This window comes from Schistocerca piceifrons, chromosome 4, assembly GCF_021461385.2.
Source record: "Schistocerca piceifrons isolate TAMUIC-IGC-003096 chromosome 4, iqSchPice1.1, whole genome shotgun sequence".
NCBI lineage: Eukaryota > Metazoa > Arthropoda > Insecta > Orthoptera > Acrididae > Schistocerca > Schistocerca piceifrons.
This window is the reverse complement of record NC_060141.1, coordinates 617,067,094-617,091,892: the sequence shown is the minus strand read 5'-3', so window position 1 is coordinate 617,091,892 and position 24,799 is coordinate 617,067,094. Positions and strand designations below refer to the sequence as shown.

General features: G+C 38.0%; 1 protein-coding gene across 1 annotated transcript in view; it reads left to right on the top strand.

Moving 5' to 3' along the window:
• Positions 1–24,799, top strand: part of LOC124796264 (FHF complex subunit HOOK interacting protein 2A-like) — a 208,342-nt gene that overhangs the window by 76,354 nt on the left and 107,189 nt on the right. The window contains 1 exon segment of the mRNA XM_047260375.1: positions 4,367–4,560. Coding sequence (XP_047116331.1) covers positions 4,367–4,560 — 194 coding nt within the window.

Genomic DNA, 24,799 nt, shown 5'->3' with positions numbered 1-24,799 from the left:
CCACAGAAGATGACACATTGGTGTCGAAACATGTCTGGGGAAATATAAAAATAAACTAATTGTGTTTGGCTAAGGCTGATTTCCAAAACAATCCAGCTTTTATCCATGAAATAATGATGAAACTTGAGCTGTAGGAGACAGAATTTTCTTCTATGGAGAAGAAAAGTGGATTGTGCAAACTATTTTAGGAAAGCCACACAGTGTGTTTGAGCAAGTGAGGGGGAACTGGATAAGATTTTGGGAGGAGGGAGGAGAGATTTAGTTTCTATTTTATTGTATCCAGCTGTGTCTTTCATGACAAGGACTACTGGCAAGTAGACTTTTCATTTGTTTATAGGTGGGTCACTGAAATTTTTCTTAACATTCTTCAGATTCCCATTTTACTTCAGTACTTATCTCCACATTTTCTCAAATGACTCGGTTTCAAGTTATATGCTCTGTTATAGCTTCTCCAATCATTTGGTGAAGACTCACTTGTGTGTCTTCTAGAAAAGATGTTTAAGCCACTCTTTGTAATAAGATACAGCTACTTATAAGAACTGAAATCAAGACTACATCTGGGCAGTGAAGTGAATTCAGTAGTTTGTGGACATGAGACACCTGAAGAAATACTCATAGTTTGGCTGAACTGATGAACAGCTAAATACCGTGTGTGGAACAGTATCCCTTATAATCCCACATTTGAACATTCCTGAATTCCTCTGAAAAGCATGGCAACTCATACTCCAGAGTAGTTGAGAGCCAAGGACTAAGAAAGGCCACAGTATAAAGTGCCTTCATACTAAAGATCTCCATGAGTGTTGAGCCAGGAAACCTTGACCACTTTCTGGCTCCACCAGGCTATATCCAATATGATGTAGGAAGTGTCCACTTTCAAGTGAAAAATTCTGTACTTGATTCCTTCTTAGATGGAAACAAGTCACCTACATTTACTATTGCTGTCACTATTAATAATGTGTGGACAACTGTAAAGTGTTCTTTATTTGTAGATGGTTTTCCTGACCTTGTTTCATCCTTCAACTTTACATTTTTGACCATTAGTGGCAGAAGATAATAATTAAGAGAATACAGAGATAAGCAACATTGACAACAAATATTTCTCTCTCTCTCTCTCTCTCTCTCCATTGAGAGTATTATGTACATGTTTTATCACTTCCCTGTATTTAAAATAAGGAAAATCCTCAATACAGTAGAAAGGACACAATAAACTGTGTAGATTTTGGACAAAATTCTTCAGATTTATCAGACCACACAAACAACTCCCCCCCCCCCCCCTCTCTGTCTCTCTCTCTCTCTCTCTCTCTCTATCTCTCTCTCTCTCTCTCTCCCCCTCTGTGTGTGTGTGTGTGTGTGAGAGAGAGAGAGAGGAACAGAAACGTATGATTAGCAGAGGTTGAACATTTAAGCTGCTGTGTATTCTTAGAAAGGCTGCAATAAAACCTAGTATACAAGGATTTTTCAAAAAGTAAGGTGATTTTTCAAATTGCACGGGCAATGTACATTCGATTATCGATCTTTGTTTTTTTTATTATGTTGGTACACATGTCCCGAACATATGTTCACAGTTTCAAGTGTACAGCATACTTTTGTTTCTGACAGATAGAAAGGTTAAACATGTTTTAGTGTGCTCAGCAATTTTTGATTATTATAAAAAATGGAGCAAAGAATTTGCATAAAATTGTGTGTGAAAAATGGAATCAAGTGCTCTAAAACATTTGAAATGTTGACAGTGGCATATGGTGAGTCTGCTCTAAGTTGAAAAAATGTTTACAAGTGGTACAAGCTCTCCCAAGATGGCCGAGAAGATGCCAATGACAAATCTCGCTCTTGATTTCCCAGCACAACAACAACAGACGATAGCATCGAAACTATGAGGACAACTGTTTTGAAAAAGTGTCAAATTACCATAAGACAAGTTGCTGTGGATGTTGGCATATAGTCGGCTTGTGTCATGCAATTTTTTGGATGTTTTGGGTGTGAGATGTATGTCAGCGGAGTTTGTTCCAAAACTTGTCGATTTTGACCAGAAGAACCATCACATGAGCATCGCTCAGGAGCTCTTGAATGATGTCAGTGATGATCCTAATTTGCCCAAAAGGGTCATAACTGTTGATGAAATACGAGTTCACAGTTATGATGTTGAAACCAAAGCCCAGTCATCCCAATGGAAGCATCCCAGGGATCCAAGACCGAAAAAACATGCCAAATTCAATCAAATGTCAAAGTTTTGTTCACTGTTTTTTTCGATTACCGTGGCGTAGTGCATAATGAATTTTTGCTTCAAGGCCGTGTGGTCAATAAGGAGTATCACCTTGATGTTATGCACTGTTTGGCACTGTTTGCAAGGAGCAATACGCAAAAAATGTCCGAAATTGTGGAAAAACAATTCGCGGCTTTTTCATCACGATAATACACCTGCTCATTCATCATTGCTTGTGAGAGATTTTTTGGCCAAAAACAACACACCAATCATGCCTCAGCCACCATATTCACCTGATTTGGCCCCACTGGAAGTACTCAAGGCTGTACCAAAAAGTGCTTATGACGAAGTGCTTCGAGGATTGGAAGAAGTGTTGTATCTGAGGGGGTTACTTTGAAGGAGACAACATGAATGTTGATGAACAAATAAATATTTTTTCATAAAAATATAGAATCACCTTACTGTTTGAACACACCTCATATTTTGCCAACAATGTAAGAAAAGACAGATTGCTTCTTACTGTAAAGAAGACACGTCAAGTTACAGTCAAGCACAATTAAAAGACACATAAAGCTTTCGGTCACAACCTTCATCAGTAAAAACACACACACACACACACACACACACACACACACACACACACACAAAGCATTCCAGCCCAAGATGAAAACACACACACACACACACACACACACACACACACACACACACACAAAGCATTCCAGCCCAAGATGCTGGAGCTGGCAATCGTGTGTGGTGTGTGTGCGTGCACGCCTCTCTTTTACTGATGATGCTGTAACTGAAAGCTATATGTGAGTGTCTTTTAATTGTGCCTGTCTGCAATTTGATGTGTCTTCTTTATAGTACGTAGCAATCTGTTTTTTTCCTACATTGTTGATATTCCTACCTGGAGTTTCCATTGTTTAACCAGTATATTTAACCTATGAGGTAATGAAATCGCTTCATGTTTTTTTAAAACTGATACAGTGAAAATATTTTGTGTGTCCCATTTTGTAGGTTTTCTGTTGTAGAGAGAAATACAGATATCCCATTTTCGTTATGTACAAACAGTGTCTCCAGGTGTGATATCTGAACTGTAATTTATCTTTAAATTAAACCAATGCAACAGCCTTGGAAATCATATTTGCTTTCTTTGTTCTTTTTGTTCAACATTCATCATTACTTTCTTTATATTCCTATCTACTTTTGGAATATGTTATTAAAGGAGCAAATTTAAAGTGAGTCAACATTTGTATCTAACTCTCTTTCATTCTCCTTTTGTTGGACATATATGATAGCTGTTGCTGCAGCTTTGTATGATTTTCACTTCCCTTATTTTTACAATGGATTTTGGCTATGTCTTCCGTTGTTCTAAACTTAAGTAAAACACATTTTTCTTTGTGACATGAATCATCTTCATTGATATGTGCGGGGTCCATTCCTTCAGACATGTCTGAAAGAACAGACATTACTCCAGTGCAGACGCACACCATGCTCGAACTCTTACGGGAATCGGCATAATGCCATGAGCACTACATCAGTAGTGAGTGGGTAAGTTGAGAATTTGGGTCTGATAGGAGGCGTGCTAGTGTAGTCTGTGCCGCTGTGATGATCACTGTATCTGGATGGCACAGGGTCAGCGCATCTGCCAAGTAAGCAGGAGACCCGGGTTGGAATCCCAGTCCGGCACAGATTTTCAGCTTTCCCTATTGATTTAAATAAATGTCTTCTAGGAGCCAATTCATTAATTCCTTTATGTCTTCTTCATTTAGTTCATTGAACTACACTTTTTGTGTCAATGATAAGTTGATCTTTCTTAAGCCAAAAGATTGTATATGTATTCAGTAGCACAGTAGTGCATGAGTAATAATACACTGTTACTAATGTGTATGCTGGAAATTTTTGTCTTTTCTTGGGTTGTAACATTAAGTAGTTTTATTTAGCTGTAGATGCATTGCTTACTAATGAACAAGAAAATATATATAGCCATTGATTTGCTAATAGCTGTTTAATTAACATTGTTATCTGTGGCTCTGAACTAAAAATTGACTATTACTATTTATACATACTGGTCATATACTGGTCATGATGTTAGTAGCAGTTTTCATAACTAGTAAGTTAAGATAGTCCAGATGCCTTATAACACTCTTCTCTATGTCTCTGTAGGATAATAATGTAAGAACTAAAGCTTGTGAGGGTATTATGGTGATTGCTTCAATATCGTCTGATGAGCATGCCTTGCACATAACACGGCAATCCAGCCTACCTCAGACATTGTGTTCAAAACTGAGAATGTTGTTTGATGCTATCCCACAAGACATTGATCCTGTTGAGCTGTACAACATGAAGTTTAACTGGGGGTAAGCGTTATAATACATTGAAGTATCAAAGTTTTTAGTAATTCACATCATATTTACATAAAAACAAAGATGAGGTGACTTACCGAACAAAAGCGCTGGCAGGTCGATAGACACACAAACAAACACAAACATATGTTTGTGTTTGTTTGTTTGTTTGTTTTTGTTTGTTTGTGTGTCTATCGACCTGCCAGCGCTTTTGTTCGGTAAGTCACCTCATCTTTGTTTTTATATATAATTTTTCCCACGTGGAATGTTTCCTTCCATTATATTGACATCATATTTACATGTATACTTGTTTTTCAGCTGTAAAAATTGATGGGAATTTTCATCAGTAGTTCCATAATTAACTGTGTTTGTATTAATGTGATGGTGTCTTGCCATAATAGAAATTTATTATTGCATGTTTATTAACATAAAATTCAAGCCAGGTGTTAAGGATTAGACAACTAACATTTCATTATGAAAATCCACTTAATAGAAATTTATTATTGCATGTTCATTAACATGAAATTCAAGCCAGGTGTTAAGTATTAGACAACTAACATTTCATTATGAAAATCCACTTAGATTCTTCTCTTGTGCAGACATGAATGAGACATATAAAACTAACTACCCTTGTGAATTATGTTGTATTAATTTTTGTGATATGTATGCTGCTGCAGATGTACACTACTATTCTAAAGCATTGTATGTCCCATTATAGAATTTTGAGAATTTTTGTATATAACTTCTAAGAACTCATTCATCTTTGAAATTTCAAATATTTGTTAAGGGAGGATAGTCTGCATGTGAGAAGTAATATGTTAATAAAGGACAGGATTATTTCTATCATTTTGATTCAAGGAAATACATCAACAGTATATGTATATCTGTACAATGACATGCCATGTCATAATATTAAAATATTAAAATTAAATATTGAATATTTTGATGAAATTTCCATTTAATTTAGCCATAGTGTAAAATATTGTGTATCACAAGTACTTTGTTCAGTGGTCATACCGTAATTAATTTTGATATTTAGTTGGGCCCCCCTTGGCCGTTATAACAGTCTTCATTCCCTCAGGCATGGAGTCGGATCAATTTTCTAATGTTACTGATGTCAATTTCATGATGCCACACTTTCACAGTCACCTCCAATTGCCCCTGTTTTGTTCCAGGCTGTTTCTTCTGAACCCCTTTTCCAACCAGTCACCACAAATTCTCACTTTGGTTTAGGTCTGGTGAATTTCCTGGCAATGGAAGTTCCCTGATACTCAATTCAGTCATGACAGAATGAATCTGAAATGATAGATTTGGGTGATTTGTAACAGCAGTAACCTTGTAAATTGTATTAAAAAGATACAATAACGAAAACTCTCCTCTTTTGATACATGGCATCGATCCAGATCCTATTGGAAAATTATTGCACATCTGGCAAAGCATCACATATATGAACATTAGAGGGCGCTGAATCACAGCTTTGTATTGATCACTGGTCATTGTTCCCTAAACAAAGTATAGCCTTCCCACACCTTGGTATGTTATCGCTCTCCCCACCATTACCGATGAAGCATTTTTCATGGTTTGCACAAGGTAGTCAAGGTCCATCCTTTCATTGAGTTCATGCCTGACAAACTGTGGTCTGTCACTCAGCAAGAAAAATCAGCTTTCACCTGAAAGTATCACAGTTTGTCACTACTCTTTTGTCCAGTTTACGTGCAGTCTGGCCCATGCTAGCCTCTTTTTCGTCATTTCAGTTGTTAAAAATGGCTTTTTCTTGGCAACTCTAGGCTACAGTCACATTGTATAGAGTCTTTTCCTAACAACAGATGAGCCGGAATCAACTCCCATTGCCTCTTGCCATGCTTTTGCCAGTTCAGCTGAAGTAACACTCATGTTTTTTCTGTCGTAGTTGATGAAGTATTCTGTCCTTCCGGGACAAAGAAATGCCTGGGTGCCCACTTTGTGGTAGATTTTCCATATTCCCCTTGGCCATTAGCTTCTCCAGTCTTCTACTCTGGCCATTAGCTTCTCCAGTCTTCTACTCATGGCTGAGCACAATTTCAGAGTTCACATTGTTGCTAGGCATTGTTACAAACCACTCTGCCATATGGAATGTTTCCCTCTATATATATATACAAAGATGATGTGACTTACCAAATGAAAGTGCTGGCAGGTCGACAGACAACAAACAAACACAAACATACACACAAAATTCAAGCTTTTGCAACAAACTGTTGCCTCATCAGGAAAGAGGGAAGGAGAGGGAAAGACGAAAGGATGTGGGTTTTAAGGGAGAGGGCAAGGACAACTGTGTCTGTATATGTGTGGATGGATGTGTGTGTGTGTGTGCGAGTGTATACCCGTCCTTTTTTCCTTTTTTCCCCCCTAAGGTAAGTCTTTCCGCTCCCGGGATTGGAATGACTCCTTACCCTCTCCCTTAAAACCCACATCCTTTCGTCTTTCCCTCTCCTTCCCTCTTTCCTGATGAGGCAACAGTTTGTTGCGAAAGCTTGAATTTTGTGTGTATGTTTGTGTGTCTGTCGACCTGCCAGCACTTTGATTTGGTAAGTCACATCATCTTTGATTTTAGATATACTTTTCCTACGTGGAATATTTCCCTCTATTATACAAAGATGATGTGACTTACCATACAAAAGCGCTGGCAGGTCGATAGAAACACAAACAAACACATACATACACACAAAATTCTGTTGTCTGCTTGTGTCTGTGTATGTGCGGATGGATATGTGTGTTTGTGCGCGAGTGTATACCTGTCCTTTTTCCCCCTAAGGTAAGTCTTTCCGCTCCTGGGATTGGAATGACTCCTTACCCTCTCCCTTAAAACCCACGTCCTTTCGTCTTTCCCTCTCCTTCCCTCTTTGCTGACGAAGCAACCATTAGTTGCGAAAGCAGAATTTTGTGTGTATGTATGTGTTTGTGTTTCTGTCGACCTGCCAGCACTTTTGTATGGTAAGTCACATCATCTTTGTTTTTAAATATATTTTTCCCACGTGGAATGTTTCCCTCTATTATATATATATCTTTCTGAAGACATGTAACTAACAAAAGAATGTCATTGCAGTCAAGGGCCAAGGGCGTGCACTGCTTTAGAACAGTAGTGTATGTGGCAGTGTGTAGCCCTGAAAAATAACTTTGTGTTTGGAGGGTATCCTAAACACACTGGATAAAAATTTAGTCTCCCACAGGAGACGTCACGATGATACCGTGTAACACACCTGTAGCCTTGATTTTTTGCCCCCACCAGTCTACTGACTGGTTTGACGTGGCCCGCCACGTATTTCTCTCCTGTGCCAACCTCTTCATCTCAGAGTAGCACTTGCAATCTATGTCCTCAATTATTTGCTGGATGTATTCCAATCTCTATCTTCCTCTACAGTTTTTGCCCTCTACAGCTCCCTCTAGCACTATGGAAGTCATTTCCTGATGTCTTAACAGATGTCCCTATCATCCTGTCCCTTCTTCTTGTCAGTGTCTTTCCTGTCCAAATCTGTGCAGAACCTCCCATTCCTTACCTTATCAGTCCACCTAATTTTCTACATTCGCCTGTAGCTTTGATTCTCTTCTGTTCCAGTTTTCCGTCAGTCCATGTTTCACTGTCATACAATTCTGTGCTCCAGATGTACATTCTCAGAAATTTCTTCCTCAGATTAAGGCCTATGGTTGATACTAGTAGATCCCTCTTGGTGAGAAATGCCCTTTTTGCCAGTGCTAGTCTGCTTTTGATGTCGTCCTTGCTCCATTCGTCATTGGTTATTTTGCTACCTAGGTAGCAGAATTCCTTAACTTTCATGACCATCAACCCTGATGTTAAGTTTCTCGCTGTTCTCATTTGTGCTACTTCTCATTACTTTCGTCTTTCTTCGATTTACTCTCAGTCCGTATTCTGCACTCATTAGATTGTTTATTCCATTCAGCATATCATGTAATTCTTCTACACTTTCTCTCAGGATAGCAATATTATCAGTGAATTGTATCATTGATATCCTTTCACTTTGAATTTTAATTGCACTCCTGTACCTTTCTCTTATTTCCAACATTGTTTCTTCGATGTACAGATTGAACAGTAGGTTTGAGAAACTACATCCCTGTCTTACACCCTTTTTAATAAGAGCACTACGTTTTTAGTTGTCCACTCTTATTATTCCCTCTTTGCTGTTGTATATATTGTATATGATCTATCTCCCCCTATAGCTTACCCCTCCTTTTTTCAGAATTTCGACCATCTTGCACCATTTTACATTGTCAAACGCTTTTTCCAGGTCGACAAATACTATGAACGTGTCTTGATTGTTCTTTAGTCTTGCTTCCATTGTTAGCCGCATTGTTGGAATTGCTTCTCTTGTGCCTTTGCTTTTCCTAAAGCTAAACTGATCATCATCTAGTGCATCCTCAATTTTCTTTTCCATTCTTCTGTAGTTTATTCTTTTAAGCAAGTTGGATGCATGAGCTGTTGAGCTGATTGTGCGATAATTCTCGCAGTTGTCAGCTCTTGCCGTCTTCATAATTATGTGGATGATATTTTTCCGAAAGTCACATGGTATGTCACCAGACTCATACATTCTACACACCAACACGAATAGTCATTTTCTTGCCACTTCCTCCAATGATTTTAGAAATTCTGATGGAATGTTATCTATCCCTTCTGTCTCATTTGACCTCAAGTCCTCCAAAGCTCTCTGAGTCTAATACTGGATCTTCTATCTCTTCTAAATTGGCTACTCATTTCTTCTTGTATCACATCAGACAGATCTTCCTCCTCACAGATGCCTTCAATGTACTCTTTCCACTGATCTTCTCTCCTCTGCATTTCACAGTGGAATTCCTGTTGCACTATTAATGCTACCACCATTGCTTTTTATGTCACCGAAGGCTGTTTTGACTTTGCTATATGCTGAGTCAGTCCTTCCGACAATAATTTGCTATATGCTGAGTCAGTCCTTCTGACAATCATTTCATTTTTGATTTCTTCACATTTTTCATGCAGCTATTTTGTCTTAGCTTCCCTGCGCTTCCTATTTGTTTCATTTCGCAGCGACTTGTATTTCTTAATTCGTGAATTTCTCTGAACATTTTTGTACTTCCTTCTTTCATCGACCAACTGAAGTATTTCTTCTGTTACCCATGGTTTCTTTGCAGTTACCTTCTTTGTACCTATGTTTTTCTTTACAGCTTCTGTAATTGCCCTCTTTAGAGTTGTCCATACCTCTTCAACTGTATTGCGCACTGAGCTATTCGTTGTTGCTGTATCTATAGCCTTAGATAACTTCAAGCGTGTCTCGTCATCCCTTTGCACTTCCGTATCCCATTTCTCTGCGTATTGATTCTTCCAGACTAATCTCTTGAACTTCAGTCTACTCTTCATCACTACCACATTGTGATCTGAGTCTGTCTGCTCCTGGGTTTGCCTTACAATCCAGTATCTGATTTCGGAACCTCTGCCTGACCATGATGTAATCTAATTGAAATCTTCCCATATCATCTGGTCTATTCCAAGGATACTGCCTCCTCCTGTGATTGTTGAACAGAGTATTCGCTATTAGTAGCTGAAATTTATTGCAGAACTCAGTTAGTCTTGACCATCTCTCATTCCATGTCCCAAGCCCATATTCTCCTGTAATCTTTTCTTCTACTCGTTCCTCATACAGCAGCATTCCAGTCCACCACGACTATTAGACATTCCACGCCCTGACCTGTAGAGTGTTATCCTTTCGTTGCTTATTCAGTCTTTTTCTCATGGCCACCTCCCTGTTGGCAGTCCTCTCGTAGAGATCCGAATGGGGGACTGTTCTGGAATCTTCTGCTAATGGAGAGATCATGACAATTTTTCAATTACAGGCCACATGTCCTGGATACACACTATGTGTCTGTAATGCAGTGGTTTCCATTGCCTTCTGCATCCTCATGCCATTGGTCATTGCTGATTCTTCTGCCTTTAGGGCAGTTTCCCACCCGAAGGACAAGAGAGTGCCCTGAACCTCTATCTGCTGCTCTGCCCTCTTTGACAATGACTTCTTATGTCGGAAATCTTTGATCACCAATGCTGATTATTAATCAAAATTTAAGCTGTGGTGGGGTTTCAAACCCAGGACCAAGGACATTTTGATTACTAATCAAAGACACTACGCCTAGACCATGGGTTCTGTGTCCCTGATAATGGCCTTCAAATGTACCTGCATGTTTACAGCTGAACATCCCTCTCCCCTCCCCCAACCCCCCTCCCCCCACTGTTGAGGATTAGATCCTGTAGAGCTATCAGATTGCGAGGATGTTCATTGCTACTTTTCACTCACTGTTCCAAATAGTCCTACACTTTTTTCTATAGAATTAAGAGTGGGTGATTTAATGAGCTAGTCAATATGTTGATAGGGTGCCCAAGTGTTCCTTACACCAGAATCATACTTGTATATTCCTGTGGACATGACTGTTGTCATCTTGGAAGATATGAGTGCTCAAAGCATACGTATTGTGAACATGTAGAAGAAATAGCACCACTTGGTCAGCAAAGCTGTTGAAATAAACATTATGGTTCATGTTCGTAGTAAACTGAATGGGTGACCCCAAAACATTACTGAAACATCACAGAACCACTTCCACTCTGAACCACACCCTCTACTAACTGGATGTTAAAGACATTATTGGCACATCAGTTCACTAGATGCCTTGCACCATTGGGAACAAGGCGAAAATCATGAATTGTTGAACCACACTACATGCCTTCATTCAGCTACTGCCCAGTTTCTGTGTTGTGTCCTTTTGAAGATGTGCAGCTGTAGGCAATGGCCTTTTGCAGTTCCATGACAAGTAACAATATTATGAAAAGCATATATGGTGAGTAGCAACTTTCCTTCTCATATCATCTCTATTACCTGTTGGTTAGGGTTTTTTTATGACCACTGTTCTTATTCCATGTTACGGGGCTGCGAGTGGCACATCTTTGCCTTTAGACACATTGGACAGATCATCTTGATATACGTACGAGTTGGGCAACTTCATTCAAAGTGTGGTCATAGGTATTCCAAACTTTATAGCTCCTTTCTGCTATTACTCAGAAGGATGGCAGTTCATACCCAAATCTGGCCATCCCAATTTAAGTTTTCCTTGATTTCCCTAAATTGCTCTAGGCAAATGCTAGGATGGTTCCTTTGGAAGGGCAAGGCCAATTTTCTTCCCTATCCCTGACACAATCTGAGCTTGTGCTCTGCTTTTAATGACCTTAATATTGACACGACGTTAAACCCAATCTTCCTTCCTTCCTTTTTCATTTCTGCTATTCTGTTATCTCTCTTTGTTAAACCATATTACTGCATTGATTCCATACATATGACTGGCAAATGCATACCACTTCATTGCCGTGACTGAAGCCATCAGTGGAAGATCACATGACCGGCTGGTAGCAGTTCTGCACCACCTATACCGCTCCAAAGCTGCTAGTCTGCTTTTTTAATGGGGAAACTAATGTTTTGTCTGATGAAATGACTTTGAGTTTAGTTATAGTGATGGAAAATTTAGGATGCATTGTGCATATCTGTATGGAGGTAGGTCACTGCCCAGGTGAACGACAGAGTTGTCGAGCGGTACATCGAGAAGTGCAATTACCAGCATTGTCCCTTTCGCAGAACAACAACTGTTAAAAATAAAGAAAGAAGAAAAAAAATGATTATAGAAAATCGTGGGTGGAGTACAAATGTTGGAGGAGTAAAAATAGATACCTCGCCATACAGCTGTGGCGTTGAATGGTTGGTAGCCAGATAAAAAAAGACTGAAAACATTGCCAAGCCTTCCTACAAGATAAAGGAATGATCTGAAGTTCTGCCAAGATAGTTAGGTTTAAAATTATGTTTTGCCTTTTCCTTCCAGAAGTTAACATTGACGTGTTATCTTGCTATGGTATTGTTTAAGTGGAATGCACATACTATTATCTTACATAGATTTAGAGTGTCTGTCTGTGTCTTGTAATACAAATTCTGGGTGTATGGATTCCTGGACAAGGAATTTTCTCCTTGTTTTTGAATGTTAGTGCTAAGTCGTCCACGTAGCAGAAATAGGGATAGGAAAAACTGACCAGTTAAAACCAATACTGGTATTTTAGTTCTGAATGACAGGTATTTTTCAGTATATGTTTGGTCTTGATTATAACAGTTGTTTTTATTTTTTACAAATAACCAGATAAAAGAAACCGAAATATCAATTAGCCTTAGCAGCAGTGCTATTTTTTTTTATTTTTAAACAAACCTTTTTTTATTTGTTAAATTTCCATTGCTTTGAAATATTGTGTTATTGTAGAAAATGGGAAAAGTGACAAGTGCTAGTTTAGTAACTGTTGACACAGGTGAGCAACAAACACATGGCACGAAAATTGATACAGCATTGCAGAGACAGTTATGTACCTGTTACTATGTGGCATGATCTGTTAAATAGTACACATATACATGCAATATGCAAGACTTGTCCCATTTGATCTGTATGGCAATTTGTCATTGTCATCGTCAAACATAAGGTGACAATACTCCATTTGCTTTAAAAGATTAAAAATGGGAGAAGCCTCAACAAACTTGTGACGTATACGCAGAAATCTTAAAACTTAACAGTTCATTCATAGTTACAATAAAAATAGACTGCAGCTGATCTAGTGCCTGTGTCTACATAATATGCCTTTATCTGCTTGTAGGTCTTGAAAATAGACAAATTAACACAAAAAATAGAGTTCTTCAACATCAATTTTCATCCTTTAGGACTGACTACTCATTATGTTCAAATAATGGTATCATCCCTGATTACATGATTTTTAAGCAGAGTTTCAAAAACTTAGAATTAAAATGAGAATACCGGTGATTTTTGTAGCAGTCAACCATTTAGCACTTTTTGGGAAAAGTAATGCCTGCGAAAAACCTGGACGATTCAGCATTAATATAAATCGTCACCATTTTTATTCAAACACTGAGTCTGGAAGAATATTTTTGGTCATAATAGAGGAAACTTCACCTATTTCCGGCCAGTGAACTCTTATTGGCTGCTGACTTCTTAAGTCACCCCATACCCAGCGAGGGCCCCACACCACACTGACACACATAAAATGAGCTCGCCTGCTGGATGTGTGGAGAGGGGTTGTGGCCCTTCAGTGATGGGAGTGCAGGTAGAGGTCAAAGCATTTTGTGAAGTGCTGAAAATATACTTTTTTGCAGATGATGTGCTATGACAGGGACGTCACATGGAAATAGAACAGTGGTTTTGCGAAAGCACATTTTAAAGACTTTTGTGTTCATATATGACATGATACAATTGCAACAACTACATACACTACTCACATATATACTTTGCACCACACATAATAGATAGTAAAGCTCGCAGCAGTGATAGAGAGCATGAAGTGAAACTATAGCACCTGAGCTTTCTTTCAAATTTACATTTCACCCAGTGTACAGAAATTCACGGAGCCGACTCCTAATGAGCTTTTAGCATTAATTGGGGAATTAAACTCATTTTTTCATGTCCCTGTTGCTCTCATTAAGCCTAAAATAACACTTTAATGGTGGTGAGCATATGAAGTGTGGCTTGTAAGAAAGGCGTTAAACAATAACAGCAGTGGTGACAAAGTGTGTCATTAAGCAGATGTCTGCATTTATGCTTATGGTTTAACCACTTACCTGCTGTGATCTTTTTGGTTTAATTCAACATGTTCATCAATTTTTGTTTTTTTACTGGATGAGCACAAAATATGATCTCTCAGAAACCCTTGTTTTGAACATATAATTTGCAGTCATAGCACGTCAGAAAATGACTCGATTACCTTGTATCCAGATAACAGTTTTGATTTTTGATGAGTTTTAACTTGCTGTTACACATCTGTGAATTTTTAAGAACCGTTGTACTTCATTACCACAAATTATTGTGTAAATATAGTTTTGTACATTTAGTTTCCTTCACTTAGAAGGATTTTATACAACGTATTGGAGAGGATTGCAATTTTTAATCATATATACCAATTGCATGTGCTTCTGCTCATATTTTTGGGGTTTTAATGTTTTCCTCGATTCTGCATTTTGCGCGATTTTTAAGTCTGGATAGCATGAAAACGTAAAATAGGGGTCCCTCTGTATATGTATCTTGTAACTGAGGGAGTCAAAATTTTTCAACATTTGTTTGAGTCTTGCATTTATCACAGTAAATAATATGAATAAAAAACCTAAAGTCAGTTATTTTGAGCGGTCTCAACGGTCCAATTATACTCAGGTAAAAAAAACAGTGAGATGATAAGAGGCAAGCCACAAACTGAAATACAGGGTGATTCAAAAAGAATACCACAACTTTAGGAATTTAAAACTCTGCAACGACAAAAGGCAGAGCTAAGCACTATCTGTCGGCGAATTAAGGGAGCTATAAACTTTCATTTAGTTGTACATTTGTTCGCTTGAGGCGCTGTTGACTAGGCATCAGCGTCAGTTGATGCTAAGATGGCGACCGCTCAACAGAAAGCTTTTTGTGTTATTGAGTACAGCAGAAGTGAATCGACGACAGTTGTTCAGTGTGCATTTCGAACGAAGTATGGTGTTAAACCTCCTGATAGGTGGTGTATTAACCTGAACGTCAACTACCCGAGGCAATGGATCGGCCGCCAGGCAGCCCGTGACAGAGCACTTCATCACTGTCCTCCAAGAAGCCCTGATCTTACCCCCTGCGATTTTTTCTTGTGGGGGTATGTTAAGGATATGGTGTTTCGGCCACCTCTCCCAGCCACCATTGATGATTTGAAACGAGAAATAACAGCAGCTATCCAAACTGTTACGCCTGATATGCTACAGAGAGTGCGGAACGAGTTGGAGTATCGGGTTGATATTGCTCGAGTGTCTGGAGGGGGCCATATTGAACATCTCTGAACTTGTTTTTGAGTGAAAAAAAACCTTTTTAAATACTCTTTGTAATGATATATAACAGAAGGTTATATTATGTTTCTTTCATTAAATACACATTTTTAAAGTTGTGGTATTCTTTTTGAATCACTCTGTATATTGCAGACAATAAACAACATTGAGTTTACTCTTTCTTTACTTGAATGATTTGGTTGCACTTACCCAAGGCTTACTTTCCCAGAATAATTTGTAAACATATCTTTCAGAAGAGCGAATTGTTTTTTTGTTTGCTACTCAGTTTTTGAGATTGATCAGGAGTCCATCCAGCCAAATGGTATTAAAGATGCAACCATAGGTTGACTAAAGCTTCTGATGATGACAGTATTTGTGAACATTTGCTTTTGAAACATGTCCAACAGTCATAGAGTGTGAGTTAAATATCGTATTTGGACATGTATAAATTATTAGGCAAGAAATGGCAAAGAAAGTTATGCTGTATTCTGTTTGTAAACTAATATTTTATTTTGTTGAAGCCATTTACAGTTCTTGAAACACACAGAACAACAGGCTGCAGCTCATGGTGGGTTGCCTGAATTGCATAATCAGCTGATGTCTAACCTCTACTGTACCCACTGTATGCTGTATGGGAAAAGCTTTAGAAGTTTGGTGTTGGTGTAAGACTGAGATAGAAAGGGGAAATTGAATTTATTATTACATAAAATGGAACTATTATATTTTGCTCAAGAATTCTTGATGCATGCAAATCATTTTCCAATGATTTCAGTGGAAGAACATTGTACCTGAACCGTCAGTAAATAGCTAGCCGATAGAAGTGTAATAGTGACTTTCAATAAAATATTTAACTCAAGCTGGGCATCATTAACCACTTTCTTGCTTTGAGCTAGCATATACCTTGCACAGCTAGTATTGTTAGTAAAAACTAGTTCATGTTGTTAGTGGCAGAGACTCTTTTTGCTGATGCTGTGCTGTTCTTGAATATTCTGCCTGTGCAATTAACAGATGAATACCATTGTTGGTTATGATACATTCATCATAGTTGCATGATGTTGTCAACATGTAAACTCAAAGTCATTAAATGTCAGTATGATCAAGCAACAGTGCTGTTATGTTGTGTTAAAGTCTCCTGGACTGAAATTGACTTATTATTGGGAGATTATACACAAAGCTTCACACAAAGCCTGTGTCTGTGAGTAGAATCACATGCTGCCAACCCTGAAAGAAAAGTATATGCACTGCAGCAATTTATAAAACTACAAAGAGTGAAAATAACCTTACTGGTGCAACTCATCTGCAGTCTATACTAGCACTGAAAGCATTTTTCCGTACTCTGAGTACACGTTAACACATGTAAAGAATTAAACAATAACAAAAAACTGACAGGTCAGGACTAAATCAATGTTCGTCTTTTGCTCTTCAAAAAACTTTTTGCAAGAAATTTAATAAAGCTGGTGAAGACAAACAATGTCAGTTATGAAGCAGCAAGAAAAATTAGTATCTAAGAAACATTTATCTGAGAAATGTTTGAAGTTGTATGCTGCATGTTGGCATCACAAAATTCATTTCTGCTTCTTTCATTGAAACATATGGTGCTGTTCCATTTTGTGATATTAAATGTTTGCCAAATTTCACTTAGTTTCAAGTAAACTCTGACTTATCCAAATTTGTAGTAACTTCTGATTTCCATACTCCTTCTAAAATTTGATGTAAATGTTGATATGTTCTTCTCAAAATGTCAGACTAATCCCTTTATCTTCCACATAATTGGTAATATTTTACAGTAAATTGTTTCGCCATGTTTGGTCCAGCACATATATATGTAAGTGCTGCTGACAAGTGTAACCTGAACAACATTCTCTTGAATTCATCATGTCTTCCATTTTAAGGAAACAAGGTGTACTTTCTGCTCTCTGATTGCAGTTGTATCTGCCAATAACTGCTGGTCAAGTCACAACTGGTTAAATATTTTATGCTTTTTAATGTTTGTATAGTGCCTTCTAGATCATTGTGTTGATCCCTTTACAATAATATAATGTAAAGGAAGACGAAAATTTAATAGCCATGGGTGACTGGAATTCGACACTAGGAAAGGGAAGAGTTGGAAACGTAGTAGGTAAATATGGATTGGGGCTAAGAAATGAAAGAGGAAGCCGCCTGGTAGAATTTTGCACAGAGCATAACTTAATCATAGCTAACGCTTGGTTCAAGAATCATGAAAGAAGGTTGTATACACGGAAGGACCCTGGAGATACTAACTAGAAGGTTTCAGATAGATTATATAATGGTAAGACAGAGATTTAGGAACCAGGTTTTAAATTGTAAGACATTTCCAAGGGCAAATGTTGACTCTGACCACAATCTATTGGTTATGAACTGTAGATTAAGACTGAAGAAACTGCAAGATGGTGGGAATTTAAGGAGATGGGACCTGGATAAACTGAAAGAACCAGAGGTTGTACAGAATTTCAGGGAGAGCATAAGGGACCAATTGACAGTAATGGAGGAAAGAAATACAGTAGAAGAAGAATGGGTAGCTTTGAGGAATGAAATAGTGAAGGCAGCAGAGGATCAAGTAGGTAAAAAGATGAGGGCTAGTAGAAATCCTTGGGTAACAGAAGAGATATTGAATTTAATTGATGAAAGGAGAAAATATAAAAATGCAGTAAGTGAAGCAGGCGAAAAGGAATACAAGCGTCTCAAAAATGATATCGACAGGAAGAGCTAAATGGCTAAGCAGGGACGGCTAGAGGACAAATGTAAAGATGTAGAGGCTTATTTCACGAGGGGTAAGATAGATACTGCCTACAGGAAAATTAAAGAGACCTTTGGAGAAAAGAGAACCACTTGTATGAATATCAAGAGCTCAGATGGAATCCCAGTTCTAAGCAAAGAAGGGAAGGCATAAAGGTGGAAGGAGTATATAGAGGGTCTATACATGGGCGATGTTCTTGAGGACAATATTATGGAAATCGAAGAGGATTTAGATGAAGATGAAATGGGAGATATGATACTGCGTGAAGAGTTAGACAGAGCACTGAAAGACCTAAGTCGAAACAAGGCCCCGGGAGTAGACAACATTCCATTAGAACTACTGACAGCCTTGGGAGAGCCAGTCCTGACAAAACTCTACCATCTGGTGAGCAAGATGTATGAGACAGGTGTTGACAGATGTGAAAATTACCAAACTATCTGTTTAATAAGTCACAGCTGCAAAATACTAACGTGAATTATTTACAGACGAATGGAAAAACTGGTAGAAGCCGACCTCGGGGAAGATCAGTTTGGATTCTATAGAAATACTGGAACATGTGAGGCAATACTGACCCTACGACTTATCTTAGAAGAAATATTAAGGAAAGGCAAACCTACATTTCTAGCATTTGTAGACTTAGAGAAAGCTTTTGACAATGTTGACTGGAATATACTCTTTCAAATTCTGAAGGTGGCAGGGGTAAAATACAGGGAGCGAAAGGCTATTTACAATTTGTACAGAAAGCGGATGGCAGTTATAAGAGTCGAGGGACGTGAAAGGGAAGCAGTGGTTGGGAAGGGAGTGCGACAGGGTTGTAGCCTCTCCCCAATGCTATTCAATCTGTATATTGAGCAAGCAGTAAAGGAAACAAAAGAAATGTTCAGAGTAGGTATTAAAATTCATGACGAAGAAATAAAAACTTTGAGGTTCGCCGATGACATTGTAATTCTGTCAGAGACAGCAAAGGACTTGGAAGAGCAGTTGAACGGAAAGGAAAGTGTCTTGAAAGGAGGGTATAAGATGAACATCAACAAAAGGAAAACGAGGATAATGGAATGTAATCGAATTAAGTCGGGTAATGCTGAGGGAACTAGATTAGGAAATGAGACACTTAAAGTAGTGAAGGAATTTTGCTATTTGGGGAGCAAAATAACTGATGATGGTCGAAGTAGAGAGGATATAAAATGTAGACTGGCAAAGGCAAGGAAAGCGTTTCTGAAGAAGAGAAATTGTTAACATCGAGTGTAGATTTAAGTGTCAGGAAGTCGTTTCTGAAAGTATTTGTATGGAGTGTAGCCATGTGTGGAAGTGAAACATGGACGATAAATAGTTTGGACAAAAAGAGAATAGAAGCTTTTGAAATGTGGTGCTACAGAAGAATGCTGAAGATTAGATGGGTAGATCACATAACTAATGAGGAGGTATTGAATAGAATTGGGGAGAAGAGGAGTTTGTGGCACAACTTGACTAGAAGAAGAGATCGGTTGGTAGGACATGTTCTGAGGCATCAAGGGATCACCAATTTAGTACTGGAGGGCGGTGTGAAGGGTAAAAATCATAGAGGGAGACCAAGAGATGAATACACTAAGCAGATTCAGAAGGATGTAGGCTGCATTAGGTACTGTGAGATGAAGAAGCTTGCATAGGATAGAGTAGCATGGAGAGCTGCATCAAACCAGTCTCAGGACTGAAGACCACAACAACAACAACAATGTAGTTTTCAGGTCTTGGACCCTTGAAGATTCTGACAGACCCATATTTCTTGCCTACAACATGTATCAGATAACACTATTCATTCGCAGAGCACTCTGCGGCGGTGTTAATTTAACATAAAATGAATTTTGTCACAAAGTACCTAGTAACTGATAATGGAAATAAGGAGAAATCAGACATTAAGTGCCACTTAACAGATGTAATCAATAATATCAAAAGATGATCACTGCTGGAACCACAATGATCACTATCAGAATTATAATTATCATAACCTCCAGCTTCAAATGAAGAATGCAAGTGTTACATTCCGTAATTGTTTTTTAATTTTTTGTACATTGGTTTCAAAAGCTGTTGCTGGACACCAATAACCAGTTTCCTTGTTTTGCGAATATTTGCCTTTTACATTTAGCAAAATCAATATTATGTTATCACTTGACCAGCAAATTTTTCAGTTGACTATGGCATTTTTTGTTGTTCATGATTGGAAACTGGAGTTTGACTGTGTAGTTTAGGACTGCACTATGTCATGCTTGCTTTGAAACTCTTAAGTGCAGTTCTGTTCGGTTTAATCAATTAAATAATTGAATTCCTTCATGGTATTTGTAATCATGTCCCACAGTTCTTGACGGTTATGTTCAAACTTCTTGTCAAGAGAATCAAATTTCTTAAATTCATAAGCTCTTTAGTTTCTCTATGGTGTTAAGATTTCTCATTCAGTCTTTGTGACATTACTGTGGTGTAATTTCACAGCCAGGGTCATGCATCAATGCATTGTGATACTGAAGTAGTTATATGTTATGCAACAAATTAATAATTTTTCAGCACGATTCTAGTTCATGGTTGTAGGTAAAAAAAAAAAAGGATCAATCTGTACCTCACCCTGTTAGGGAGTTGACGTATGTTGTTATTTTTTAAAATAGCCTATTTTCTTCCTCAAGTTTGAACCCATTGCATTGAAATCAGTTTACAGTTTGGTTGTTAAAACATACCAAACAGAATTATCTCCACATTTATAATATTAGTATGGAAGTGTGGATTAAATATGTGAGGATTTTATAAGCCTTCTATTTGTTGCATTTGTAATCTCCCCCTTTCTTCCTAGTTTCAGCTATGTCCACAATAAGCAAAGTTTTTTATGAAAAATTTGAGAGGTGCAAGGATTACAATAAACTTTCTAGCTTATTTAGCTTTTCATGTAGAGTTGGCACCAGTTCTTCTTGTCTAGTGGTCTGATTCTTGAAGCTGAAATTCTCACATTTTATGTCTTCATGGTTGAATTGATCTAAATAAATTTTAAGCTTGCTGTTGCAGAATTTTTGTTGCTACGTTAATATATTTTGTCACATTTACCTCATGGTTGAATTGATCTAAATAAATTTGAAGTTTGCTGTTGCAGAATTTTTGTTGTTATGTTAATATATTTTGTCACATTTTAGTGTAACATACAGTCTTTTGAATTTTCACATTAACAAAGCCAAAATTACGTTGTTTGCCCAAAATACAAAACTATATCCAATCACATCAGAGGCATGCTTTCTACTACCTCAGTGTGTGGTAATAACCATTTCCAAAGTGTTTACAATTTTTCTTGACAAATGCATTTCTGTTGTTGTTGTTGTGGTCTTCAGTCCTGAGACTGGTTTGATGCAGCTCTCCATGCTACTCTATCCTGTGCAAGCTTTTTCATCTCCCAGTACCTACTGCAACCTACATCCTTCTGAATCTGCTTAGTGTATTCATCTCTTGGTCTCCCTCTACGATTTTTACCCTCCACGCTGCCCTCCAATACTAAATTGGTGATCCCTTGATGCCTCAGAACATGTCCTACCAACCGATCCCTTCTTCTGGTCAAGTTGTGCCACAAACTTCTCTTCTCCCCAATCATATTCAATACTTCCTCATTAGTTACGAGATCTACCCATCTAATCTTCAGCATTCTTCTGTAGCACCACATTTCGAAAGCTTCTATTCTCTTCTTGTCCAAACGATTTATCGTCCATGTTTCACTTCCATACATGGCTACACTCCATACGAATACTTTCAGAAATGACTTCCTGACACTTAAATCAATACTCGATGTTAACAAATTTCTCTTCTTCAGAAACGCTTTCCTTGCCATTGCCAGCCTACATTTTATATCCTCTCTACTTCGACCATCATCAGTTATTTTGCTCCCCAAATAGCAAAACTCCTTTACTACTTTAAGTGCCTCATTTCCTAATCTAATTCCCTCAGCATCACCCGACTTAAATAGACTACATTCCATTATCCTTGTTTTGCTTTTGTTGATGTTCATCTTATATCCTCCTTTCAAGACACTGTCCATTCCATTCAACTGCTCTTCCAAGTCCTTTGCTGTCTCTGACAGAATTACAATGTCATTGGCGAACCTCAAAGTTTTTATTTCTTCTCCATGAATTTTAATACCTACTCCGAATTTTTCTTTTGTTTCCTTTACTGCTTGCTCAATATACAGATTGAACAACATCGGGGAGAGGCTACAACCCTGTCTTACTCCCTTCCCAACCACTGCTTCCCTTTCATGTCCCTCGACTCTTATAACTGCCATCTGGTTTCTGTACAAATTGTAAATAGCCTTTCGCTCCCTGTATTTTACCCCTGCCACCTTTAGAATTTGAAAGAGAGTATTCCAGTCAACAAATGCTAGAAACGTAGGTTTGCCTTTCCTTAATCTTTCTATTGATTTCTATTATTATTTCATAAATGAATCGAGAAATAGACATAGTAAACAGTACTAGATTGCATAATTAATAAAAGAAATTTTGAGTGTGCCAAATATTTCATAAATTCAAATATTTCTACAAAAAATTAATAGTAATAATAATTTTAACTGTACATTCAGAGCTACTACTTATCGATTGTAACATCAAAAATAAAGTAATTCCTTTTCATAAATTTTAGCTTGAAATATAACATATTGTGCACTGAGATAATATTGAACTGCCCAAAATTTGAAAAATAATACTGGTACTGACAACTACTGTTGAGGAAAAGTAATGCTAGAAGTGGATGTCCAGTTACATATTGAATTGTATTATGTTGAACATACCAACTGATAAAAGCATTTTCACAGATACAATATAATTCAAAAGTTATAGAAGAAACAGCCTTTTCAAAGAGTAATTATTTTTCTGTAATTCATGTAATATTCTTCAAATCAATAAATTTCTTGTACTACACACTTTCTAAAGTAGCGTATGCTGTTCCCCAGATTTCAGTAATTTAGTCATGAAAACATAACACACAGAGCTGGGCCACTTTTGCATTTGTAATATGAATGCCATCTGCAGATTTTCTTTTATCTCGTCTATTGTTGCAAGTCTTCATCCTTTCAATGAGGTTTTCAACTTTGGAACTAAAACAAAGATAGGCAGGGACCAAGCTTGAAGAGTATGGAGGATGAGGCAGCACAGTGATTACTTTTTTTGTGCAATATTCATGCATCAGAAGGAATGATTATGTGGGCGCGTTATTGTGATGCAAGGGCCATGAATTGTCTTGCCACATTTCAGGCCTTTGCCATCTCACATTTTCTTGCAGGCATTGCAATGTGTCCCAATAGTACCATCGATTAACAGTTTGTTGTGTTGCATTAATTCATAATGAATGAATCCTTCAAAATTAAAGAAAACTATCAGCATAGCTTTGATATTTGACCTGACCAGACAAGCTTTTTTTGGTCTTGGAGAACATTTCCTGACCCATCATGAAGATTGAACATTGGTCTTAACATCATCACCATAGACCCATGTCCCATCTCTTAAGTGTTCCAGCGTAACATCAAGCGCCAGTATGATGGTCAAGAACATTAGAGCAGAGAGGGCTGTGAAGAAAATGTCAGCCAATAGTACGCTGACTGACACCTCTCTAGGACGACAATGAGACAGCAGCGGCATCTACAAGAAGAGGACGTAAGTGCCTCGCCGCCTGGCCACAGCTCAGTTGAAGACTAACCTTCTATGAACGCTACAGCAATGAATTATGAACAGTATTATTTCACATGTATTAGAATTGCTATACTGAAGAGATGTGCTTATTTTGTCTGTTGTCCATTGCAATAGTATCGAAGGAAATTGACAGAGGTCCGAAATGCGAAATAATTTGGGTGAAGGTCACGGTTAAAGCAGGCTCAGACATGGTAATTGGATGTCTCTATAGGCCCCCTGGCTCAGCAGCTGTTGTGGCCGAGCACCTGATGGATAATTTGGAAAATATTTCGAGTAGATTTCCCCACCATGTTATAGTTCTGGGTGGAGATTTTAATTTGCCGGATATAGTCTGGGAGACTCAAATGTTCATAACGGGTAGCAGGGACAAAGAATCCAGTGAAATTTTTTTAAGTGCTTTATCTGAAAACTACGTTGAGCAGTTAAACAGAGAACCAACTCGTAGCAATAACATATTAGACCTTCTGGTGACAAACAGACCCGAACTATTTGAAACAGTTAATGCAGAACAGGGAATCAGCGATCATAAAGCGGTTACTGCATCGATGATTTCAGCCGTAAATAGTAATATTGAAAAAGGTAGGAAGATTTTTCTGTTTAGCAAAAGTGACAAAAAGCAGATTTCAGAGTACCTGATGGCTCAACGTAAAAGTTTTGTCTCAAGTATAGCTAGTGGGGGGGATCAGTGGACAAAGTTCAAAACCATCGTACAATATGTGTTAGATGAGTATGTGCCAAGCAAGATCGTAAGAGATGGAAAAGAGCCACCGTGGTACAACAAACGAGTTAGAAAACTGCTGCGGAAGCAAAGGGAACTTCACAGCAAACATAAACACAGCCAAAGCCTTGCAGACAAACAAAAATTACGTGAAGCAAAATGTAGTGTGAGGAGGGCTATGTGAGAGGCGTTCAATGAATTTGAAAATAAAGTTCTA